The sequence below is a fragment of the Lonchura striata genome, chromosome Z (genome assembly GCF_050655825.1).
Source record: "Lonchura striata isolate lonStrDom1 chromosome Z, ASM5065582v1, whole genome shotgun sequence".
Lineage (NCBI taxonomy): Eukaryota > Metazoa > Chordata > Aves > Passeriformes > Estrildidae > Lonchura > Lonchura striata.
The window spans coordinates 52,101,195-52,116,811 of NC_140740.1; the positions used below are offsets into that span (position 1 = coordinate 52,101,195).

The 15,617-nt window shown below is 38.2% G+C and overlaps 1 protein-coding gene across 6 annotated transcripts in view; it reads left to right on the top strand.

The window, feature by feature from the left end:
- GHR (growth hormone receptor) overlaps positions 1-15,617 on the top strand; it is a 147,102-nt gene that overhangs the window by 72,698 nt on the left and 58,787 nt on the right. For all 6 annotated transcript variants that reach the window (XM_021553893.4, XM_085567036.1, XM_021553892.4 and 3 more), the window contains exons 2-3: positions 743-827; positions 13,797-13,876. In XM_021553893.4, coding sequence (XP_021409568.3) covers positions 13,807-13,876 — 70 coding nt within the window. In that variant the 5' untranslated portion in view covers positions 743-827; positions 13,797-13,806. The remainder of the gene's footprint in view (positions 1-742; positions 828-13,796; positions 13,877-15,617) is intronic.

Consider the following 15,617-nt stretch of genomic DNA (forward strand, 5'->3'; position numbering starts at 1 on the left):
ATATCTGACTTTTTAAAATGCTTTCAAAAGCTCACATGAATTCTTGGGAAGAAGAAGCTTTCGATGTTGAATTTATGTTATTTTTCTTTAACATAGAAATGCTACTAGTTCAGAACTCTTTTGGATGCCACTGCTGTGCCAAAATATCATGGCAGTGAAAATGTGCTTAGGAATTCAGAACATAACATACTACTTTTTTTATCAGCATGCCATCTTCCTGAGACTTAGCCATTTTAGAGGAAAATGAAGTGTTATTTTCTTAATTTCACCAGTTTATAAGTTACTGTGCTGTAATTGATTGTCTAAAGTGGTGGTAGTAGTAATTGTTGTTGTTATTTTTGTAGTGGTAGTGAGATACTAGTCATCCTCTTGGTGGTCCAGAAAATACTTCCAGGGCAGCTGATTTTCAACAGGAATGTACATTAAGAATGTGTTAATCAGTCACCTTGACCTCTCTTTGCCTTTTAAATATGCGTTCATTTTAATGTCAAGGTTAGCAGGGAGTGCTGTGGCTTGGCAGGCCCTGAGTGGCACAGGGTTTCAGGCCACGGCTGCAGTTTGAGTGAGAAGCCCAGGTGCTGTGCTTGGGGCCGCCAAGCAGACTGTGCCCTGCTGGTGGCCTTGCCTGAGGGACAGCAGGACCAGGACACCAATCTGGATTTTGTCATGCTGCCGTCCCACCGCAAGTGACCTTTGCTGTTCCAGAACTCATCTCTTGTCTGTTTCTCCTGCTTTCATGAAGGTGCTGGGATGGCTGGAGAAGGTCGTGATCTGCAGTCAAGCTGAGGGAGGTGTGAAGCATCATCCATCCCCTGCTGACATTTGAGGTAGTGTGATCATTTTTATGTTACCTGCAAGTGACTTTATTACCAGTGTTGGCTGAGCAGATTAATCAATAGTATCCCATAATACCTTAAAATAATCCTCAGAGATCTTAGGATTCATTCCTGCAGAAGGTGATAATTATAATACGCATTATACAAAATTCTGATTGGGATCTAACTGTCATATTTTAATATCCAAAACAATAGAGATAGATGAATTAAGGCTGTCAGATTCAGTCCTGATTAAATGGATAACTTCTAGCCTTTCTGTCAATCTCTAGTAGTTAGCATTTGAGACAGAGGGCTGGGTGACTCTTAAAAGTGGTTAAAAGCTATTTTTCCTTGTCAGAGAAAAAATTATTATATTGCATTTTAACGAGCCATTTTCCACATAGAATGTTATTTAGGATAAGAATTGGCTGACTTTAAATGCACTCTATTTCAAACAAATATAGAAAAAAAAAATCTCTATTTTATGAGTGAGGAAGACTGTAAAAATGCCTATCAGCATTGTAGATAACAAAGCATGGTTTAAATGACACAAGTGTCATTGAATTTAAATTTATGCACTGGTTTGAATTCATGTCTAATTCATTGGTTCTTTCATGTATTACTGAAAACCTAATCAGAATACAGTGGGGTAAATTTGAATCGAACTCCACAGAAATATCTGTTATACCACAAAAATATCTGTTGTATAAGGGATTCAGACCTGTGGTTGCTCATGGTGTGAAGCTGAAAAGCTGTTATCTGGTGTTAAATTGCTGCATGAGACTTTACAGCTGCTATCTGTGTACTGTAACAGTTTTATGAGACTTGAACTTGTTATTCCTGTCTAAGTGTACATAGTTGTATTGTCATTAAATAGAAGAGAAATTATAGATACCTCTAGCTTCAGTTGCAATAATAATAGGTAAAACTTGCTATCCTGTGTCTGTGTTCTTAATGTGTTCTGAATGTGTTCTGTGTTCTGAAACCAGATGGTAGAACTCTAGATTCATTCATTGCACCATGGATCTCTACTTTGGATATTCCACTATCTGGATTTCACCAAGAAAATGAGAAGGTCATAATAGTGAATAGTTACTTGTAAAAACGCTTGTAAACTATGCATAAATTAGTCATTAGTGATGTTCTTAATCAAAGCCTTCTTTGTTGTGGTTACCATGCCTTTTCATACAGAGTTCAGCACACCTGGATAACAGTTTTTGGATGACTTCTGTTACTTTATAGCTGAAACATGGCCAAACAACCATACAGAAAACTGTTTCTATGCTCTGTTTTCTTGGCTTCCCTTGCTCTGGGTGTGATTTGATCCATAGCCAAACTTCACATTTCTGATTCCTCTGCAAGCAGCTTAGAACTGGAAGGACACAGCTTGGACACAGGGTCTGGTGTTGCTTCTGAGCTCTACCACAGACTCACTCAGGTTCTGTCACCCTCTGAAAACTTGCTGTGTTTCAGTTTCCTGTTTATAAATGAACGCTAATACTTCTGAACTTCCAGAAGGGGCCAAAAGATCCCAGTCCTTAGGAAATGCTGCTATTTGCACAGTGATTGTCATATTTTATGTAATGTTGGCATTTGCATTTATGTATGACTGGTTTTTATTCTTTCAAGTATGTGAATCTAGTAATCTGCTAATAAGTATGATTACTGAAGAAAAACTTGTATGCAACAAATGAACTGAAAATTATGTCTGATTTATCCATCAGGGCAGTTCAAAACTGTCTACTGTGATATTCCACAGTTTTAATAATGTCGGGAAAAAGATAAGCTATGAGGAAGTGATTTATTGAATAATGCTGTACAATTTGTGTTGAACCTGAGAGCAGTCAGTCTCATCACACTTATGTGAACATGGCTGCTGTCACAAGATTGGTGTGATTGGTGTCATACATATTTTAGCAGATGGTATCATTGTTAATGACTTATTTAAAAAAATAAAAACATTTTATATATTTTTACATTAGTTTTTTTAGAAGTTTTCTTAAGATGAAAGCCATTGGTCTCTCCAGAAATATAGCTTCCTATGATATTAAATGTATTTAGTACAAGAACTACAAAAGGGAACAGTCCTCTTTTCCTTCCATACTAACACTTTCCACATGGCCATGTGGGTGAGACTGCCATTCAAGAGCACAGGGCTGAGTGATGTGATGGTGGTTAGTGGTGCCCTGATTAAAGAGGGAGAAGCCAGCTCCTAAGACTTTTGCTGACAGGCATCTGTGCAAGCAGTCTTGCTCCTTGTTTCAGTATAAAAATGTGTACTGAGGCAAGGCAGCTGGTCATACTTCAGAGAAGTTGGCTAATGTGCTAGATGAGAAGAGCCCCCAGCAGGGCTTTACAAAACTCCCTTCAATGTCCTGCCTGCTCCTTTTTTTGAACCATATGTGTGAGATCTAGTGTGGTATAAGATTTATATTTGTGAATAGACAGCACAGAGTGGGTTTGTGTCTGAGATAAACTTCGAGTAGTTGTGGGTGAAGGCCTAGGCTCTGGTACCTTGTGAATTTTATCTGTAAATATTTCCTCATGATCCCATGTAAAATAGCAGTAACAACAATGGAAAAATGTGAATACATTACTCGATTTTAATGAACACTTGAATGTGCGCCAAAGTTTCATTTTTTTAATGAGTTGGTGTTGTGATGGAGTTTTTGCAGGGAAGGAAGTAATAAAATCAGTGGAGACTGTCCCTTGTCTAGCCAGCTAGCCTTGCACTGGTCACATCTGTCATTTGTAGCACCTGTTTGTTGCACAGTATCCCGTTTTGTGCTGATCAGTCCAAAGCTGGTGTGCTTTATGTGTGATGTCTAAAATCAAATGCTGAGCTAAGGTTGCTTTTTGTCTCTGATGTTTGAAAAGTGGTATATGTGGTATGATAGGCTTGCATCCACTACACTGGTATTGCCACAGCCAAAGAGCACAGCTCATTCCTATTGTTTGTTAAAGAGCTATCCACTTATTAAGATGGTTTTTCTAGTTGCTTGAGTGTTTCAGACGAGCTTCTCTTTCTCTTAATTTCAGTTCTTTCCATCTTAATGCAAACTGTCAATTTGTTGAGTTTGGGTTTGGTTTTGGGTTTGGAATTTTTTTAATCCACTACAGCTTTATTTTGTGTTGTTGAGATGGCTGGCAGTGTATCCACAAGATTGTAATATTCTGTGGTATATAAGGGGGGTGTTGCAGTCCATGCTTCACTCTGTTTCTAGGCTGAGATGTAAATGCAGGCAAGCTGTTCCTCTTCCCAGTGTGTCCCTTTCTCTGTCTGTTAAATGGATAATGCCACTGACTCCTGCTGCAGATTGCTTTTGGATTTGCTGATGGACAATACTATCTGGCATCATTAAAATAACTCTTCAGAAACAGGTCTGTCAAATTACCTTTAAAATTAATATGATTGTTTCTGTGGCTTATTTTACAGACACTTCTTAACTTCTTCATTGGTAAAGCTTTCTTATGGAAAATGATTGGCATCAGGACAAAGCTCTGTCAGTTTTCAGTGCACATTTCTAATTCATCTCCATTGCAGATGAAGCCATCATTGTAGTGGTATGATAGCTGCAGGTGCCCACCCTGCTGCTATCATATTAGGAGGTAAACTCTCTAAACTAGTAACTGTTCAGTAGATATTAACTCTAGACCAGGCATGTCTGCTTGGATTATTCCCCTTAAAAGACAGGCTGGCTTCATCATTCAGTGAGCAATCCAAATCCAATTCACTAATAATCAGACACGTTTCAAAGCTGTTCTGTATCCTGTGTCACGTACCCTTCTACCTCTACAGCACAGGAAAAAAGGCTTTCCATGAGCCTTCTGGTACTTCCTACTCATCAGATCTTCTGTCTTCTAACCCATGCTCATATGTCTCACAGGATGGAATCTCCCTCTCTCATGTATAAATACTCAGGATATAAATATATATTTATACATATATATCTAGAGAGAGAGGATATAAATAATGAGCTGAGTGCTTGTGAAGGTACACCTTCAGTTTTCATCAAAACACCAGTATGCTTGTATGCACGTGTGTGTTAAGTGTGTGCGAGTACATGGACACAAACCAGACCCCACTTTTGCTGCTTCCTTGGGAAGAATTCTTTTAGGATCTGTGATAACTGAAACAGCTAAAATAATGCCAGGGTATGTTACAAAACATGAATTGGAAGAGGTTACTTGAAGGCCATGAAAAAGCAAGCCATGTATACAGTTTGTACATTAGATTGGCTTTCAGTAAATTCGGCCAGCAAAAAAGGTAGTCAGTCTCTCTATATTTGGAAATACTAGATACTCTAGCCTTGAAAAAATCTCCAATTAATAATTAGCAGCATTCCTCCTACAGATCTTGGCCTAAAAGTTGTCATCATAAAAATGCAGATCAGAAGTGATTGTTTCAGTATAAAGGTTTTAGAGATCCTGTTTGGATGTTATCTACAAATGTTCATATGTTTTTAAGCCACTTTGGTAAATGTGGGCATAGTCTTTCTCTGTATGTGAGATCCTTCATCAAAATACACTTTAAATTTAAAAGTTGTGTATTTTGTATTCTACGTCTTACCAGTGCAAGTGGAGACAGAATTTAACAGACTTTTAAATAATTTTGTGAAAGGTTTGTACAGAGGTCAGCTTTTCTTCACAAGTTATTTCTTACCTCATGAAAACTTTTTTTGGCAGCACTGCATTTAAAAATACTGAGTGATCTTCTCCACTTGCTTGTTTCATTCAGTCCTTCTTTCAACCTTGTGCTGATTTTCACAATTTTAAGCATCTAGCTCAAAGTCTCTCTGTATGTCTATATGAAGCAGTTTAAGCAGTTGTTGAATGCAGTAACCTACTTTTTGGTAGGTTCTCACCATTGATATATTCAGGTTTGTGTGGACTTAAAGTGCCAAATCAGCAGAAAATAGGGGAGGGAATGATACTGGTATGGTCTCAGGGAGGACACATGAAAAGCCAATCATACTGTTTTTTATTAACACATAACTTCTTAAACAGTTAATTTTGCTTGCAGTTATTACAAAAAACAGTTACATTGAATAGGTGTTCACATACGTTAAATCTGCATCAGTTTAACTGAAGTTTAAAGTTGGATTCAGTCTTCGTATTACAGACTCAAAATAAATGAATATACATCATATCTTAAACTTACATGAGCTGCGGGACATACAAATGCAGTGATTACTGTTAAACCTTCTGTCAGGAAGATGATTCTTTTCCTGTAAACGAAATGATAGTATGTATGGAGTCCTGAGTGGCCATTCAGAAATGCACTCAGAAATGCTTTGTCTGTCATTTAGCTTTCACTTACTGTGCTATTTAAGTTAATGACTTCCTAAATGTCATACAGGCTCTGTTGTGTAGTCTTTAATCTGATTAGAAGCACACTAATAATTGAGCGTGTGATTTAACCATGTAATTAATTTGTTCCATGGTAATGAGCTGTTAAGTAATTCCATTAGTCTAGGGTAAATACGAGGCCTTGAACTTAAATTTTACAACTTCTTTAATATCTTTTTCTAGAAGATTTTTTTTAATAAATACTATTTAAAATTAAAAGTCTGCTCACTCTAATTTCCTCAAATTGCTCTGAGCAAAAATGACTGACTATTATCAAACTGTTCCAAAATTATGAAACTCCTGGTGATCACCAGTGAAACAGAATTGGGTTATAGCCAAGTATTTTTGAACAAAGCATCCTCAATTTCTTCCAATCACCTTGAACTCAAACCTGCCTTACAGACTTGAAAGCGCAATATAAGGAAATCAGAGGGAGCAGGGTTTTCATGTTATAGAAGAGCTCTAAGAGATCAGATATGGATTTATTTATGATGTGTGCTGAAACCTAACTGACTATTTTTGCCCAAGTACCAGGTAATGTTTTTTAATTTGAGTAATAATGCAGATACTGGCACACAGGAGAAAGCTTGCAGAGATTATGCTGAGTTAACAGTGGAACTTGACCGGCTGTGTAGTGATGATCCAACAGCACATATAAGATTGTTATTTGCTATCATGCATAAAATAATCCTGTTTCTTTTCCCTCATATTCCAGCCTAAACCCCAGTGGTGTCACACAGGTTTCTTTGCATTGTGATTCCTGTCCTTCATTATTTTTTCCTGATTTCTGTGAGGTGCTAGATTCTATCACAGTGCTACGAGAATGACTTAGCCATGTTCTCATGTTAAATTCACATTATTGCCTGCTAAAAGTCAGATGTTTTTTACTGCTTTGCGGGATTGGGTCCACACTGCTGTAGTCCTGATGAGATTTGAACTTCAATGCTGTCAACAAGACACTGAAGAGCTTTTGCTTTGTGGTATGAGATTTTTTTTTTTCAGAGCTGGAAATATAATTTAATCTCTTTATATGAAGTGTGAATAATTATCTCTGTGAAAGGTTTTTGAGTAAAATGACATTTTTTTAGTACAGATTACTAGGGGGTAGTAGATCCAGACATATTTCTTCAAACAGACTGAAATATATATTTGCTTATCTTAAAAATTCTAGCACTTCTCTTTGCAATTCATTGTACAAATAACAAAGCAAAGAGCAGAATTTTATCTTTTGGATGACTGCTATGTAATAATAACTAAACAAATACTAATAATACTAATAATAACTAAATTACTAATAATAACTAAAAAAAAAAAAAAAAACTGAGAAGCCTTGGAAGAATTAGTACTATAGTTGAGAGAGTGTTCTTAGCCTGAAAAACTTATCATTCTTGCAAATAGGCCTGAATCTTCCTTAATGATACAATTATATTTAAAGCTGAGTATCTGCTCAGCAATTCACATCAGCATGTTATGCAGCTAAATGTTTGCACTTTCATCTGAGATGCATCTATTTCACTGCTTTGATCTATTTGGGGGGCTGAAAGGCAAACGAGCAATTGAGTCTTTTCTAAGTTCAAATTTTTCTATCTGTGTAGTAGACAGTAATTTAAGACTATAATTGCAATCCTCCTTTTAGGAATTGTTTTCTGATGGAGAGATCTACTAGTCTTAGAGCTGAGATCCTCCTTCTGTGTACCTAGTCCATTAGGTTACTGCTCTCAAAGTACAGCACATTTTATTGTCAATAAAGAAGTGATACATCATGTGCCACAGCCATCCTTAGACTTCTTAGCCACGTTTTTGGATAATGACTTTAAAGAGCTTTCAGTACAAGCCCAGAGGAATGTCCAAATATGGATTCACTGAAAGGCTCCTTAACCACATCAAATGACTATTAAATTCATCAAAGAACAAATTAAATCAGAGTAATTAACAGACACATTAATCCATAGGAAAAAGAAACCAACTAAACGTACTAAAGGTATATCTTGAAGTAGAGAGAGAAATAAACTGGGTGTTGAAATTAAAATTTCATATACTCTCTATTCCAAAATTAAAAGTTTGTCTAGGGAAAAAAAAATATACCCAAAGTAAGCAATTGATTCACTAGATTCCATTTGCAATTTTAACATTTAACACTCAAAATCACTATAAATTATTTAGCTGACTTAAAAACCAAATTAATAACATAAAATTCTCTCTGTCCCCTAGGTTTAGTTTGTATTTATGATGTACTTATTCATTGTTCTCAAATCTGCATAAAAACATGCATAGGAAGTGCAACTTTATGTTTCTTTTGTTGCTGAGGTTTTGACTTCTTTTTTAAGTGAAATGTGTGCTTTGTGAGGTTTTTAGTTGGTTGATATTTTAATTTGGAGTACGTAACTTCTGCTTCTGTGGTATCATTCCTTGATCCTTTTATATTCAGGATAACAGTACAAAATAGGTGAATGGTGTGTTACTTATATCAGATGAGACAATTTATTAATTTTGTTTCTTGCTGTGGTTGAGTATAGAGCCCTGAGAAGGGCTCTGTAAAAACAGGCATTCGTCCAAGGGCTGCTGATGACTTAATCAAGCCATAATATCAGCAAGCAAGGGAATAATACTTTAAGTCCATTGCAGTTTTAGATTGTGTTGATCAGAAGGGCTAAAACTAATTTCAGTTGCAGCATGACTCCATTCTGTTGGCACTCAGGGGAATGAGAGTATGTGGGCAAAGTGATTTCAGCTATGCACGATCAGCTAAAGTGATGTGAATGTTTTTAGGTAAGCGCAGAAAGATTACCTCTTGGTGTCACTGGTCGTGCCCTGAAATAATTTTTAAGAAGTGTTCACACTGTGAAAAATAAAGGCCTTTCACCCAGAAAAATTCTGCACAGATACATGCACACATATTTGGTAGTTGCAATAAAGAAGATTTAGGACAGATCTGGAGAGCCTGGAGTTATGTTCCCTTCTCAGCACTTTTTCTTATTTCATGGTGGATCTGCTAGTGTATATTCACATGCATGGCACACTCTTGTGCTCTTGCCTTGTTGTGACCTAATGGAATGATGAAACAGCAGTGTATGGAAAACTCTTCAGATTAATCCTTCACTCAGTAATTTTGTGGTTTGGTTTGCAGCAGAGAGGCTGCTCTGTGTTCTATGCTAGCTACAGAGATGCTGCTGTGACAAGTAATGCTGAACTGGAGGAGATTACTGGGGAAAAACAGTCATATTTGAAATACCCTCAGTTAATGGTTGTGGCAAAAGCAGAAGTGTCATATAGATGCAGTTCAATGTCCTTGTCCTTCTCCTTTTATTGGGTCCTTTCAGGTTCAGAAACTCTGTAAAGGTCAAGATCTCACTTAAGTTTTTTTTGTAAGCAAGTCTCCTTCTGGTTTACTTTGAATGTTAATATTTTTACCTGACCAGAGTAGATGCAAACAATTCAGTGTGCGGTGACTAAACTGTTTCTTTTCTCAGGGAGCTTCTTAGCCCAGTTTTGCCTGTTTATGCTGACTCTGTGCACATCCCCCTGGAGAAGATGTTGTGTTTAAATTCACTTGTGATTGACTTTACTCCAACATTGCTATAGAATAGAGCCAAGATTTTTTTTTTTTTTATCCTTTTTATAACTCCTGGCTCTCTTTCTGTACTGAAGTAATTAGCCTGAGCTGACCTCTAGCCAAATGTTTCTGTGGTCAAGTTTCAGCTGGCTTGAGGACAGTCAGCTGCTGTAATTTTTTTTTCCTGATTTTAACTCTGTTCATTCTTACAGGCTGCTAGAATTGGGTAAGACATAGACTACAATTCTTTACAGTAATATGTTACAGAAACCTGAAAGGTTTTTTTTTTTTTCTGTTGAGTAAGAGGCACATTATTAGTGCCATTTGTCTTTCATAGGCACATAGGGTAGGTGTTGGGAGGTAGATACTCCTGGGTTGTAAAAGGTCATTTTTGTCCTAATGCCTACAGAGAAGCTGTCTCTTGCCAGGTTAACAGAGAAGCCTCTGGACAATACTGTTCCTATTGACAGCAAGCTTGCACAAGTGTCTTAGAGGAAGGGCAGTGGATCATTATGGAACAGATCTTTGAGAACTTTCTTCAAGACAGAAGATGTCTGATGTGGATGCAGGTGGTACTTCAGAGACCCTTCTCTTTTTATTCTGTACCACCAAAAGAGGTATCGTGATGGGGCAGCTCCCAGAAAATCTCCAGATTTTCTGCCTGGAGCCTGGAGCCGTGGCAGTGTATCTCTCATCCATCTCAAATATTCCTAGAAGTGGCCATCGTAACTGCAGCCCAGCCGAGCTTGTGGTGTTGTGCTGGATGCAGAGGTCACATCCCTGCTGCTTCACACCCCATGCAGAGCTCTATTTGCCTGGGTGAGGCCTTGAGTATAAGCCCTATCCCAAGGGCTCTGGGTTGCAGCTCCAAGGTATCTCCTTGGAGCTGCAACCCAGAGCCCTTGGGATAGGGCTTATACTCACAACTTGGCCTTTAACAGAGGCTCTTGCACAAAGGGTAGAGCATCATGCATCCTTATTTTCAGATGAAAGCAGTTACTGTTTTTGAGCTCAGTTCTGTCCATATTGGGTATGTTCAGAGTATACCATTTGGATATTTTTCACAGACACAACTTGTCTGAATGGATAACTCAGTGGGATATCCCATGTGGTTTTAGGCAGAGTCAAGACAGTGTTTTGTCTTGCTAAGATTTTGGTATTTGTGAGAGTCCACTGAAGAAACATAGTTTGTTTCTATATTGTGTTTTTACTAGCAAATGGGCAAGGGATGAAGCAGCAATTTTTTTTCCTCTCTGATGTTTAGGAACACAAATTAATCTTGTGCCCTGTTTCAGAGAGCTGGTTGTTTTAGTCAAGGTCTGTGGCTGAGCAGGGAATTTCCCAATAATTGTAGAATTGCGCTTAAACAAGTAATAGCTGCAGCTGGAGGGTAGCTGTGCCCTCCCCTCCACCCTGGCTGGTCGTTCCCATGCCTGTGCTGCCCCAGCTCTGCTCCTGGGCTGTGTCTTTGGGGAGTCCTGATAAAACTGGTCCGCAAACAGGTTCATTACAATAAATGTTTATGGATTCATTTTAACTGGAACAATCAAATGGAGTTTGCTGTGTTGCAGGTATGTAAACAAGTCTAGCACTGCAGGAAAGAACAGCAGTACTGGAAGAGGATTGTTTTCCTCTGCAATAACAAGACCTTACTGAAGTGTAGTGTGTTTGCTGACCTCTGTGATGTGTTTCCAGGCTCCTGGGTTAGTGCTTCAGTTGTCAAACTACTCTTCTTGGAAGGAGGCTGAGATGGCCACCAGTCAGGTGTGCAGGGATGGAGGGGATAGTCATGCTGTGACAGCTGTACATGGGGACCAGTCCTGGTCCCACAAGAGTTGTTTGGTGTGGTTGTGCAAAGTGAAACAGTGTGCTCTGAGTGTTGGATTCTGATCATAATTGTTCTCACAGGAGGACTTCTTTGAGAGTTCAGCCTTCTCTTGTAGCTGTTACTAGGCAGGAAGTAGAAAGACTTGGAAAAAGAGTAGTTGGAAGATAGCAGAGGCTGATGAATGTGGGAGAGCAGGAAAGTGGGAATAGGAAGGCAGCACAGCATGCCTGGGTACTGGGAAAGGAGAGTTGTAAATAAAGTGACGTTGTAATGCCTGTGAAAGAGAAAATAAAGCTTTAGGGAGAAAGTAGAAGAGCTGAGGGGGAGAACAGACTGATGGAAAAGACACTGTGTAAGAGAAGAGCTGACAAACCCAGAGGCACATTCTTGTAGTAGATTTATTTATAACAGATAATAAGAATCCTTTAAACAAGAGTACCGATGAAGCAGGATGAACAGTTGAGCTACCTAAAAATGTAGCTGATCTTGGATGAACCTTGTACTGTGGCAGTGTACAGTACCTCTTCTGGGAGTTAGGAGGACTGTTGACCTGTGATTGGCTTTATTAGCTTTGTCCCAGGTCTGTGCATTCCAACAGCTGCAGTTATCACTTCTCCTTCTGCTCCCTAAGTTGTCTCACTCCCACACTTCCCCAAATCCTCACTAAAGCACTTCTCTTCCTATCCTCCTTTCCTCCTCCATCCTTCCATCCCTCTCTGTCCCCCACTTTAAACTGACCCGTGTCTGCCTGGCTAGAGAAAAGTCCTGCTGGTGCCTGGCCAGTCCAAAGAGCTCCTACAGCTCTTCTCTTGGTGTAGCAGTCTCATGCCCACTCAGGCTGGCCCAAGCTTGTCTGGGTGGTGCTGCTGGGCATCCATGACCATGCATGTGAGGTGGGGAACTTTTCCTGGCTTGCCTTTGTAGGTCTGACTTAGAGTCTGCTAGTCCAGAGCATTTTGAGTACATGCCACTTATATTGAGCCTGAAACATGAGAATTACTGAGCAGTTTAAGGAGGATGTAAGAAAATACCTTCTAATTTTCAAGTTTTGCACGGAACAGCATAGATGAGAAATCTGGAGTTGGAAACAGTTTTGGTTTCTTTTCTGTATCGTAATTCCTTCTGTTCTCTTAGCGTAAGAAAATTGAGGGAATTACCTTTTAAATTCAGCATTACTATAGCTTTATGTACTCTGCATTCTTGTGTTTTATGGTCTTAAACCTAATTCAAACTTTGATAACTAAGAAACTGACTAGTTTTTGACACCCAGATTTGATAGTATGAATTGTTACTTGATAATATCTACTTAGGGATTGTTACTCGTTAGTTGGCTTGGTTGTTTGGACACTTGCGATTCAATCTCCTGTTGGATAAAGAAAGAAAATCTCTAAATGAAAACAGTCCACTGTAGAATCAAGGTCTGTGATACCAATTTACAGTCAGATGTGGAAGTGGAGCTATTCTCTCTCTCCTGCCTCTCTGAGCAAGGTATTAGTATATCATGCTAGTTTGTTGCCACAAAACAAAAAAATGCTGCCTGACTTGCTTAAACATCCATGCTCATTTTAGTATGTGTGTTGCAGCTTTAGTTTTGAAGGTCTCTGGTAATCTCCATGGCTGTAAATAGTCAGATAAACATCCATGGTATGAGTGTTTTCCCCATACTTCCTATGGACACCTCGTGAGGTTTTTGGGAGCAAGGTAACATCTTGTGCAGAAGTCTGCACAATCTGCAAGTCCAGCATAGAGCAGCTGCTGCCCTTCACCATTGTTACCATATGCTGCTGATAATGGCAAGAGCAAAGTAGAGCCTCAAAACAGGATTGTGTGGTGGGGTTGTATGATGTGTGTGCATGTGTGGCAGAAGTGAATTAAGGAAAACGAGGACGTGTTTTTTTGGGGAAGTTGTAAAGGCTTGCTGGTTTATGCTAGGATTGTAAGTGTTTGCATTCTTGGAGGTTTTAAAGTCATTTGTAGATGCAGTCTATCAATTTACAATACTTGATTTTTCCTCCCTCTGTGTTTAATGGACTAGAGACACATAAGCTGCTTGTCTTGTAAATACAGTTTTTACTATCTGTTCTAGATGGCAAGATGATGTATTACTTTATGAGGTAATAAACAATAAACTAAATGTACTTCTGGTTTAAATCCAATCAAAAATTCAATAAAACTAGACAATAGCTTAAATGTAGTATCATATTAGTATTTGCTTGTAAAGAAACTCTCTTATTGTCTTTTGTTATTACAGAGTTAGGAGTATGGATCTTTGGCATCTGCTGTTTACTTTGGCACTGATCTGTGCAAATGACTCACTTTCTGCAGGTGATGGTAAGTTTTATGATGCCTTCCCATGCCTTTGTGTGTGTAGATGTATAAATATGTAGCTTTATATAAACTGTGTTTTTATATTGAATTTTTAATGACTGTGCAACTTTCTTGATTGCAGTAACCCAGGTATCTAATGTGACAAATGCATCAATTAATCTTTTTGTAAATATAGTGGGTGAGGCTGGGACATGTTGCAGAATGAAGGTGAATTTCATATACAGTTTCTGATGTATAAGCAAGATGTATCAACATTGCTGTTACACATATGGATTTTATTTGCATGTGTACTGAAGTTATGAAAGAATTGTATGGAGTTAATTTTTTCATGTGAACTAGTGCTTTTTTCCTAAACAATTCTTCTAGTATATTCATATTTTAAGTTTAGTATATTCATATCTTAAGTATAGGACTTAGTATAAGTAGAGGACTAAGTATTTGGACATACAGAATAAGCATTTGAAGACTGCATGCTTCGAATCTCAGGCCAATAGGAACAAGTTCCATAAGAAATAAACTTAGTAATTCTTGGGTAGAGATTATGAGATTTCAAGAGAATGTGTACCCTCAACTATCCAGCTGGGACTGGTGTTTAACTCCTTTAACGAAATACATTAACTCTAATGGGACTTGCATGTTGTGTCAGATTGATCTGCTTATGCTTGCTGTGATCTAATTATCTAAAGAAGTGTAGCTCAGCCTGGTTGGCTCTGTGCTGTTCTGGTCTTCAGAACAGACAGCAGTAAGAGCTTCCCATAATAACTAATTTTATGCGGACGTGTCACTGCTTCTCCCAAAGCTACAGAGCAGCTGCAGCTCTGTAATCAGGTGCTCCTCCTGACATCCTAATCAAAATCTGTGCTAGCAGAGCAAGTCAGAAAGGGCAGTTTGTCACGAATTTTTTTTTAAGTGGGATAAAAACAGCTTCCACAGCTAACTCTAAATAAGTGATACAATTTTCAATGAAAATTTCCAAAGTCTCAGGATTTTATTTTTTAGGTCCATACTTTTGTTTTACTGAATGCAAATTAAACAGGTACGGACTTGCAAGTCATGTTTCATCAACCTTTCTAGTGCTAGATTTAAAATATGGTAGTATGCCAAAAGGCAATGACATAGTTAGTTGCCTGTAGTCACAACTGGCTTACATTTCAAAAGTATAACCATAGCTCTTTGTCTTGATGCTGTTCCATATTTTCTTGGAGTTGTGTACTTTGAATTTCTAAGTAACTTGTATACATTTAAAAACTGGTGAGACATATGGGGTGTTACTTCGATGTTAATGGAGACATTAAGCTGAAATAGGAAATAATTAAAACTGAGGTGATTAGTTCTCAGACAATTCTTCCGTAAAGTTCATTCTGTTTATTAACAAACAAGTTTGGACAGAGAAAACACAAGTTTCTGTTTATTTACTTCCACGTGTTTGACTCAAATGCTTGTCCTCTGTGTTATCAGAAAGAGAATCTGTAAGACTGCTAGTTAAGGCTTTTTCTTTAACATTTACCAAACATATCCACATGCACCAGCTCCTATTCATTGCCACCATGGAATGGTCAGTAGAACAAAAATTAATGTGTCCTGACTTGATCCTTTCCCCCACCATGTCTGCATTTTACAGTAGACTCATTCAGCAGTCAGAAATAATCCCCAGGGCAGTCTACTGGACTAACTGATTTCTCTCTTGAGTTTTAAGAGCACATGAGGACTATATGATCCTTGGCAGATGAGCTGTGGTCCAGAT